Genomic DNA, 10,618 nt, shown 5'->3' on the forward strand with positions numbered 1-10,618 from the left:
CCAGCCTGGGTAACAAAAGCGAAACTCTGTCTCAAAAAAAAAAAAAAGAAAAAGAAAAAGAAATGACAGGTCTTGGTGACTGACTAGCAGGAAGTGATGAGGAAAAGGTGACAGGGCCGATTAGAGGCGACCTTGAAGTATTTTGAAGTCCAAGTAACTAAGAGAATGATGGTAGTATTATCAGAAGTAGGAAGGTCAGTGGGTAGAAATGAAATACTTTTGTTTTTCAGGAGAGATGAAATACTTTTGTTTTAGACATCTCCAAATGGAAGTGTGTAGCTGTAGTTGGAGATATACTCCACCAGCTCAGGAGACAGGTCTGGTTGACCCAAGTTCAGATCCCAGATCCCAGCCTCATTCTCTCTATTGTCACCACCAGAGAATCCATCTCCTTTCCCAGTTTCATCTCTAACCAGAATTGTAAGATGCCACGGAGCCCAAGGAAGGGGGATTAAGAAGAAAGGAAGGTGCTCACTGCTGCTAGAAACTGAGAGACAAGCTCAAGGTCATCGGAATTGGTTCTCTCATGGGAGAGAACTGTTTTCTTCAAGAGATGTCATTTCAGGTTGTAGATATGTGAGTGGGAGAGAAACAGATTGTAGAGATTTTAGAAGTTACTGGGTGCTGAGAGAGAGAGGCAGTGAGTATGGACGGACCTTTTGGCAGTGAGAAGAACATAAGTAGAAGGTAGCTACAAAGGCGCTTAGAGGAGCCCAAAGCTCTGATAATGTCTCAAATGAAACTGTTTCTCTCAGAGGTCACCAATTACCTCCTTCTTGCCAAATAAAATCTTTCCTCCACCATCAATTTGATCTCTTTGCAATATTTGACACAATTGATCTCTTACCCCTTCCTTTCCTTAATTCTCTCTTCTCCTGTGACTTCTATAATATGACAGGTACTGTCCAGATATCCTTGTACATGACTGACCACGAATTCCCTTTTATTCCCTTGCTGGTTCCTCTTCTCCTCCTCACATCTACAGATGTCTTCTAAAGCTCTGACCTTGGCCTTCTGCTCCCTCAGACAACCCATCTATCTAAGCTGATAACTCACACAGCTTCATCTCCACTTCCAACTGCCTGTAGAGCATCTTTACCAAACCAGTTTTCTTTTTTAACATTGTCTTTCTGAGAGGGGTCTTACAATTCTTTGAGGTGTACAGTCTGAGTGCTTTCAGACATGTTTGTTTCTTAGCTCTTGGTACATCAAGTCTGTACCAAGTCTTGTCATCTCTTTCTTTGAAACATCTATGGGGTTCACCTGTACCCTACATTTCTTTGCTACCACCCTCAGTCATCTCTAGCCAACATTACTGTAACTGGTTCCTGGGGAGTCTCCCTGACTCAGGTTTACCACTGAACCCCTACTTCTTCATAGAATAATCAGGTTAATGTTCTAAAATGACAATTTACTGTGTCATGCCCCTGTGCAAAAACATGTGATGGGCTCCCTATAGCTCCTAGTACAACAGCTAAACTTCTGCATGGCTTGCAAAGCAAAGAAACAAAGAATCAGAAATAGAAGGGATATTAGATATCACCTGGCCTAACTTCCCTTTTAATGCAGGAATCAGTCAGTATTCAGCATTCTCACAGATAGTTTTCCTGTTTCTCATTCGAAGTGTCCCTAGATCATGGAGTCTTCCCTAATTTGGCTTCACTCTTTATATTTAACCCTTTTTTTTTTTTTTTGAGACAGAGCCTTGCTCTGCTCCCCAAGTTGGAGTGCGGTGGTGCTATCTTGGCTCACGGCAACCTCCACCTCCAGGGTTCAAGCAATTCTCCTGCCTCAGCCACCTGAGTAACTGGGATTACAGGCACGCGCCACTATGCCCCACTAATTTTTTGTATTTTTAGTAGAGATGGGGTTTCACCATGTTGGCCAGGCTGGTCTCAAACTCCTGGCCTCGGGTGATCTGCCTGCCTTGGCCTCCCAAAGTGCTGGGTTTAAAGGCATGAGCCACTGCAACCTGCCTATATTTAACTTTCTTTTATACTACTCCCTCCACATTTTATCTCCTGCAATCAGGCTGGTTTCTTCTTAGCTCCCTCCTCTACCAGGTTTGTTCTTACTTTCATATTTTTAGCCATCTGCTTTGCTGAATGCTCTCCCCTCCCCTTTCCAATTCTCAAAATCCCACCCATAAGCATAGTCTAAATGTTATCTTTCATGACCCTTTTCCTGACATCTTTTTCTTAAACCCTATTGCATTTACTGCCATGACATAGCTTCACACTTACTTACCCTACATGTGCTAATTGTATATCCCCTGCATCACTCCCAACAGAACGTAAGCTACTTGATGGGGATAAAACCCTATCTGAGACCTCATGTCACCCACAGGCTTACCTTGCACAGGATTAGGCATAGAGTAACTAGTCAATACTTAATGATTAATAATGCATGGGTAACCTTTGGGCTGGAGAGGTGAGGTCACACAGTAAGTCAGTAACCAAGTTCATGATTAGAAATCATAGCCCCTGATTCCCTGTGCTGCAGTTTTGGCACATGTGAGCCAAGCCTGAAGGGGATGCTTCAGGGAAGGGCCTAGGTCTGAGGCCAGAAAAGAACTTTTCTGGGCTTGAGAAGCAGGGTACATTACCTCGGTAGTCTAAGGCAGGGGCCCGTGGGATCTCCTCTGCATATACTTCGTTGTAGCTTTCATCTGGATAGTAGCCAGAACCTAGAATAAGGAAGACAATATCAAGATGGTGTCTTGATTTCTCACTCAAGTCCTTCCCAAGTTTCCCCTCTCATCCAACTCTGTCACTTCTTTAGGACATGGCACTCCATGGGTGGGGAGCCAGGTGGATATTTAGTGGGACAAACCCTGCATTGTAAGGCAGCAGAACTATTGCAGGTGAATCTCAGCACCTCAGTTGCATAGAGGGCAGGCTCCTGGTTGTGGGGGCCAGTTACTGGGAGCACTAACGGACTCCACCTAAAAGAAAAAAAATTGAACCTGACCATACATCAATCCTGTAAATCTGGACTATAAATGACCCATTTCCTTGAAGCAACACATGAGTCTTGGTAAGACACTAGGGACTAAGCTCTGAGAATGGACTGTGGTCCCAGATAGGAGGAAAAAAACAGAACCTGTGTCTTTCCCCTAGTGACAGGCCTGCTCACAGCCCTCAAAGAGAAACAATTACTCAGGCTTCCACCAGCCCACAGGGCACACATCTTTTTGCCATCAAATTACTATTGCTGGGGGTGGCATGCCAAGGCCGAGAGGAATGACTTAAAGGCAAGAGGAAATGAGAGCAGTTTTGTGAGCACATGTCCTGGTTTGGAGAACAGAGAAGGCAGGCAAAGTCCTTTGGATAAATTTCCTGTTTCCCTAATCAGAAGAAACTTCAACAGGGAGCTGCTGAGCTAGAGAACATTCCTAATCTACCTCCATCCACTTAAGTGGCCCAGTCCATAATGAAGGCAGGTCTGCGGCTGTCTGGGAGACTAAATAGTATGTTCCACCAGACGGCAGGAAATCGGTCATGAATACGAACTAATTAGAAAACAACTTGGTCCTTTCCGGAGTGAAGTTTCCGGAAGCCCTCCTTCCAGCCTCCCTGAGACCTCATGCACGAACAAGAATAGGGTAGCCAGCTGTGTTGGAGTCAAGAGGACAGTTCCCCATTTCCAGGAGAGGGTGTGCTTCCAGGACAGGGCTGGGTTTTAGTGCTAAGCCCTTTGGCCCATATAAACACTCAGGCCACAAGCTCACCTGCCTCCTCTTGGGAAGAGGCACAGGGCCCCCTGCACTAAAGGGTGGAGCAAAAAGCTAGATGACGAATCTCCTCCATTCCCCACAAGCTCAGACTGGGGGTGGGGGAGGTGAGGTATTAGTAAACCAGTCCAACTTGGTGAACAAGGGAATGAATCAATTGAAAGTTTGCCTTATGAAATCATGTCCTCGTTGGTTTGCCCTCATTCCAGAGGAAAGAGTTCATTTTTTCTTTTTTCCCTTTTTCTTTTTTTCTGTTTTCCAGTTTCAGTTCTTCTGGCTTCCAATCTAACTGATTTATTTCTCCTCAGGCCTCATCTCCCTTGCTCTCTCTTTTCCCCTAATGGAAGTTTCTTTGGTGGGCGTGGGGGAGGAGCGGGGGTGGGGGGAGGAGCGGGGGTGGGGGGAGGTCATGGAATTCTCGTCAGCTGTTTCAGTTCAGTATTAGCCTCAAAGCCTTATAGGTCCTGCAAACAGGAGGCCAGATGTGTGTGATTCCCTAAAGTATTAGGTCTCTCTGCTCCGGTTACAGAATGCAGCTTGTGAGGAAATGCTCAGCAGGGGGCAAAGGACTGTTTACCAGAAGAGAAAACAGGAGTGTCAGAGCCCTGCGGCTAGATAACAGTAGTAGCAACAACAACCAAGACAATGACAGCTACCGTCACTCCGCTCATCTTCTATGTTAAGCACATTACATATATTAGCTCATTATGTCACCATAACATGTCGGCAGGATAGGCTTTGCTAATGTTTTCAAATATAAAGCTGAAGAAACAGGCTTGAGGAACCAAGGGAGTTATCCAAGGTCTCCCAGGTAGTAAGTAGCAGAGTGGGCATTCCAGCCCAGGTCTGCTTGACCTGCTAGATACCAAACTCAGACACTCCACTGAAGATTGTGTTTAGGGGAGAGCTTTTGACAATGTCCAACTGGGGTAAAAGTCCAAAATTTTTTTTGCAATACAGCTTTTTTACTTTGTGTGTGGGGACGGGGGGGTGGTGGTTTGAAGACCACCCAGCATTTTACATCATGCCAAAATTACGGAGGATGTAGGAAAACTGTGGGGAAGACTCAATAAGATAATTACAGCCTCCATCAGGATGTGGAAGTAGCTGGACCAGTGCCAACTATGCTTTGTTGGAGAAAGGGTTCAGACCACCTTGCCACTTTAAACCTTTCCATTTTCCCATTTCCCCTCTTTGCCTATCTCTGAGTATTTTTTCTTTTTTGCAAATGGTGGAATACTAAGATGGGTATAAGAATGAAATTAAAGGTGAACACTCCCTAAATTATTCTGTCTGCCTGTCTCTCTTCAGCCCTGGTGGAAGGACTTGGGGATCATTCCTCAGTTCCTTTAGATCAGTCAGCGCTTGGTTACTGTGTGGTCTTTTACTGGGTTCTTCCAACCTCTACAGCACAGTCAGGCCCACTAAGCATTGCCCTTCACAAAAGTATAGTTAGAAATATAATTGATAGTTAAAAGACTATTTTAAGATTCATATTAATCCTTGGCTTATGATGACAAATACAGTCTGACTTTCTGGGCTGCACATATATGCCAAACACACTTTTAACCCATTCTTTACTTCATTTATAGTCTTATTTTTGTGTTTTTATTTTTTGAGACAGAGTCTTACTCTGTCACCAGACTGGAGTGCAGTAGCACAATCTCGGCTCGCTGCAACCTTAGCCTCCCAGGTTCAAGCAATTCTTTTGCCTCAGCTTGCTGAGTAGCTAGGACACAGGCATGTGCCACCACGCCTGGCTAATTTTTGCATATTTAGTAGAGACAGGGTTTCACCATGTTGGCCAGACTGGACTCCATCTCTTGACCTTGTGATCCGCCTGCCTTGGACTTCCCAAGTGCAGGAATTACAGGCCTGAGCAACCAGGCCTGGCCTCATTTATATTCTTATCCTTTCCCAACACCTGCTGATTATTCCGGGACCCTTTTTCTGATCAGTTCTGGATCCACATTTGACTGCTTTCCTGTGCCATGCCCATTTGAAGACAAGGCTGTAGAAGTGAACAAAACAGTCCTAGATGCATAAAGAGTGTTCAATAAATATTTGTTGGAGGAATGAATGAGCAAATGCATGAAGGCAAGCCCAACAGCTGAGCTAGCAATGTAGGGGAAATGTCTCTCATTATGTGGCCTCCTAAGCATAGAAGAGGGAAGAATGAGAGGGATTGTAGGGCTGGCAGAGACCTCACCAACCTGAGCTCCTCAGGATTGGTGACTCGTGATTCACGTGGAAGTGGGGAGTTCCACTTTTGCAAATAGCCCTTTGAGAACCTCAACTGAATCTAAGTTTTAAAACACTGCTTTGTCCTCAGGACTCCAACAGCTCAGGCTTCTGTTTTGGGAAAGGTAAAGACCATTGCATGCCATGAGGTTTCATACAGGTGTTCAGAATTGGGCTTCAAGCCATCTAATCTCCACTCCTTTAGTCCTGTGGTCTTTGGCTGCATTTTGGTCTCTGTACTTCAACTGAAGCTAGTGGAGGTTGGGGAGGACAGTTGCATATTTATTTCCTGGAGACTTGGGGTGTCTTTAACTCCAAACAGGATATGCTCTGCCAAGGGCTTGACTTGAATTTTTTCATCTCAATGTCAGGCCTTGTGCTTCACCCCCTACAAAGCCAGGTTAAGCCAAAAAGGGGAAGAAGTTTGCATATTTGTTTTAAAGCTTGATGCAGCTGTTCCAGACAAACAGAGCTACTGCCAAAGGCCTCCACCAGGAGCTAAGGGCATGTGGAAAATTTTAGCTGCAATGACTGTGTGGCTCTGATGGGAGCAGTTTGTTATTTACTCATCTCTGGATATTTTCCTAACCCCATTGGTTGGGCCTGTCTCCTTCCCGCACTCCTCCCCACCGGCCCCTGTGAGGGCAGACACTGCAGGCCACAGAATATTCTTAGGACTTGGAATGCCAGCTGGGCCCCATATAAAACTTCTGTATGCCACTTCATTATCCTGCCCTCATCCCTTCCCCCTCCCCTTTCCCTCTTCTCACTGAGTTTGTTCTCTTTGGCTCCCTGGGTGAAGAGTGAAATGTTCAGGAATCCAGAAATCCCCATCCCTTCTGAAGTAAAGAACAAATGAGAAGAAACTGGGAAATTCCTGATTAAAAGGATGTGATCTGTTTTGCCATTAACAGCTTTGGCAGAAAAGGGCTATAAAAATCTCATTTTATAAATAAGGTCAGGAAGGGAGGGAGGGAAGAAGTCTGATGGATGTTTGTTTCACTTGAATAGATTGTCTGCCCCCCTTATTTTTTCCAGATGAGATATGTGGTCTAAGTCCATTTTTGTGGTCTTGACAAGGGTATTTCACTCATAAAAGAATTAATATTAATAACGATTTGACTCATAAAGGATTTCATATTAGAAAATGGTTTTCGGGAAGCTAAGTGCACAAACAGGTGTGACAATGGCCTCAACGGTGATGTTGTCCAACCTCCCCACGTCTGTACTAGTGTGGCCTATTTCAGACAGCTCTTGTTAGCCTGCCTTAAAAGCCTCCCTTGGTAGTCTATTGCAAAGTTTAACTACCTTTTTTGTCCTTTAATGCTTCTCTGTATAAAAAATAAGAGTCTCTTTTTGTGATCTAACTCTTCCTTCTCCAAGTCTTGGTCTAGGACCTACCCTTCCTGGAAATGATAGACAACAGCTCCTAGAACTTACCTGCATACCATGTTGGTGTCACTGCCGGAGTTAGGAAGAGCAGCAGAGAGAGAGCTCCTCTTTGAGTTAGTTGACTGGCCATCCTTGAAAGGGAGGATTATGGAGACAAAAAAAGATGTGTATGGCCTGAAGTACCAGGGCAAAGGAAAGTGACTTTCAGAAGTCAGCCATCAGTTAGCTTCCAAAAGTGAGGGGAAGCAGAAATATGGGATCTGTGAGGAAGAAGAAAGATTTTATAATTAATGAATGCCTTTTATATTATCTCCCTCATAAGGATCTTTCACGTCATTGAATAACAAGACTCTCTTTGTTATTTATGGTCCCTTTTCCTCCCAGGAGGAGGAGGACATAAAACAACCAATCTTCAATTAACCCTGGTGGGATCAGATGCAAATGCTTTATGGTCCAAGTTATAGAGAGGAACATTGAGAAAGGAAAAGGCCAACATAAAGTCAAATAGAACCAGGAGGGTACGTGGTCTAAAGGCTATCATTAGGTTTCGTTCATTCAACTAACATTTCCTAGCCACTTATCTGGGAAAGCGTTAGCACATATGGTCTAAGAATTTGAACACTGAAGTTACACAGGTCTGGATGTGAATTCAATTCTGTCACCTATTAGCTATGGGGTCTTGGACAAATTTCTTAATTTATCTGAGCCTCTGTTTCCTCATCTATAGAATGGGAATAATAATACTGTCTACCTCATAGAATTGATTATTGCCTGTCATATAGGGAAGTAATTTATATATTAGACAATATTATTACCAAATTTGTATTGGACAGGACTGAATGTTTCCCTTCTCTAGTCTCCCAGGCAGTGACTATACTTTGACTGTGTTCTTAGCTTTGGGTTTTAAGGTTTAGTGGTTTGGTAGTGGCTTCTGGCTTTCAAGTTCAGCCTAACCCTCTAGTTTTACCCTGCTGAGCCATCGGGAAGTCAGCGAGGTAGAGGAGCACCTACTAAGGTACATGAGGAGAGGGTGAATAAGCTCTAATTGCCCTCTCACTTCATACCCTGTCCTTACTCTAATGGGATGAGGGTTTTGTGGTTCCCAGTGGGCAAATAATTTATAAATGACACTATTAAAACTTGCTGCCCATTGGTATAAACCGGCCACTGGCCATTTCAGCAAGCACACATTCACTTACATGCTTTCAATGAAATGCCATGCTCAGGGGAGGAGTCAGTCCTAGAAATAGAGGGAAAAAAAGGTGGTAGATTCTGGCCAGAGTCCCTAAGGGACATGCAAAGCCCAAGAAAGGGAAAAAATCATTTTCTAATTAATTGCTACTTGGCTTTAGATTTTGTCTAGAAAGTGACAGGGAAGCAGGATGGAAAAAAAGTGAGAGTAAGCGAAGGAGGCAAGGGAAGTAGAAAGATGTGGGAAGGAAGCTAGGAAGGAAAGAAAATCTGACAGAGCTGAAGGAAAGAGATGGATCAAAGCAAAAAGAGGCAACAAAAAGAGGAGAAAGAGGAGACTAAAGAGAGCTCCAGGAAAATGAACAGTTAGAGAACTAATCACTGACCCCTCTCCCACATCTAGCCTCCATCCAGTTCCTTTGTTCTGGATCAGGGGCATTCCTTTTTCAGACCCAATACTCTGAACCAGTGACCTCTTACCTGCCCAGCTTCTCCCCAATCTCAGGCTGAATACTTGACTCACCAGAGTCAAACATCCCTCTGCTGTGGGCTGAGAAGGTGGTGGGAATATGTGTTTGCAGTCACATCACAGCACAAATGAAAAACAGCATATGATCCAGCTTCATAAAAGAACTTCTCCCCCGCCGACCTCCACCCCCAGCCATGTTGCCCAAGTCCTGGATCTCCTTATCCCCTTCACAATTGTGAACTGGGGTAGTGGAGTGTGGAGGGGTTAGTCGCAGATCTTACCTGTTTTATGGTATTTTGTGCCTTTTTTCTCTCTCCTCCTCTTTTTCTTTCCTCTCTGTGCCTCTCATCAGTTGGAAAAAACCTTCTACTTTAACATTCCTAGAACGAGTGGCTCCTGGTCTGTCCCGGCCTCCGGGATTCTGTTAACACTGCCCAGATGTTACGACGTCCACATCTGCCAAAAGTTTCCTTAAAGCTATATTATCCCCGCAGCTATAGTTATTCTTCTTTCAGAGAAGGGTTTTAGAGAGATGGGGGATAAGGAACACAGGGATTAGAGGAACTCATTCAGTCCGTCTGCTGTAGAACAGGGGGAAATGGGATGGCACTGGCTGTAAGCCTGTGAGTATAGTGATGACTAACACAGAGGCTGGCTTAAGCAGCCTCCAGAGATATGTTGCACTGAAGAACACTTCTTTTTATGACTCAGCATGACATCAGGATTGAATGAAAAGGAATTTCACAAACACCAAAGAGAGGGGAAGACTGTAGCTGACTTTGACATTCCCTAAAATTTCGCCTGTAATTCCTTAAACTCCCAACTCTGACCTATCTTGCAATCTATATGGTACAGGGTCAGATACAGTTTCACCTCATGCCACTTCTCTGGACTTCAGTTTCTTTTAAGATTATATTGTTGGCCTGGTACAGTGGCTCACGCCTGTAATCCTAGCACTTTGGGAGGCCGTGGCGGGTGGATCACGAGGTCAGGAGATCGAGACCATCCTGGCTAACATGGTGAAACCCTGTCTCTACTAAAATACAAAAAATTAGCCGGGCGTGGTGGTGTGCGCCTATGGTCCCAGCTACTCAGAAGTCTGAGGCAGGAGGATCGCTTGAACCTGAGAGGCAGAGGTTGCAGTGAGCCGAGATCGTGCCACTGCACTCAAGCCTGGGCGACAGAGACTCTGTCTCAAAAAAAAAAAGACAAAAAAAAATATTATATTGTTTACAAAAAAATCATGTGTTTCTTGCCTGGAGAATCAAGACTGATTTCCCATACTAACAATGAAGGGAAAGCATGCCTGGAGAGGCTTTAGTGGGAGGCTGTTTGAGCAAATCTAGCTGTTTCCCAGTGGTCTCTGATGTAGGGCTACATTTCACTCAGCAAGCTTTTTTTTTCATTTTAGATCTGATAATGAGACTATTCTGCCATAGTACAGACCAGCTACTTACAATCTCCCTCCCCTCACTGTTGACATTTCCACCTCTAGGAAAATCAGTGGTTATAGAAGGAAAAATTTTAAGCTGTTATAGAAATGTTGTTTCTCCTGTGTATGCAAGCAAATTGGTAACCCCTTCTCAGTCATC

At 44.4% G+C, this 10,618-nt stretch overlaps 1 protein-coding gene across 1 annotated transcript in view; it reads right to left on the reverse strand.

The window, feature by feature from the left end:
• SRPX2 (sushi repeat containing protein X-linked 2) overlaps nt 1–9,682 on the reverse strand; it is a 27,853-nt gene extending 18,171 nt beyond the window's left edge. Inside the window, exons 1-3 of the mRNA XM_017505870.2 lie at nt 9,308–9,682; nt 7,415–7,626; nt 2,606–2,686 (exon numbers count right to left, since the gene is read on the reverse strand). Of these exons, the coding sequence (XP_017361359.1) occupies nt 2,606–2,686; nt 7,415–7,496 (163 nt within the window). The 5' untranslated portion in view covers nt 7,497–7,626; nt 9,308–9,682. The remainder of the gene's footprint in view (nt 1–2,605; nt 2,687–7,414; nt 7,627–9,307) is intronic.
• Nucleotides 9,683–10,618: the final 936 nt, after the last annotated feature.

Source organism: Cebus imitator, unplaced genomic scaffold (genome assembly GCF_001604975.1).
Source record: "Cebus imitator isolate Cc_AM_T3 unplaced genomic scaffold, Cebus_imitator-1.0 Scaffold343, whole genome shotgun sequence".
In the NCBI taxonomy this organism is placed as follows: Eukaryota; Metazoa; Chordata; class Mammalia; order Primates; family Cebidae; genus Cebus; species Cebus imitator.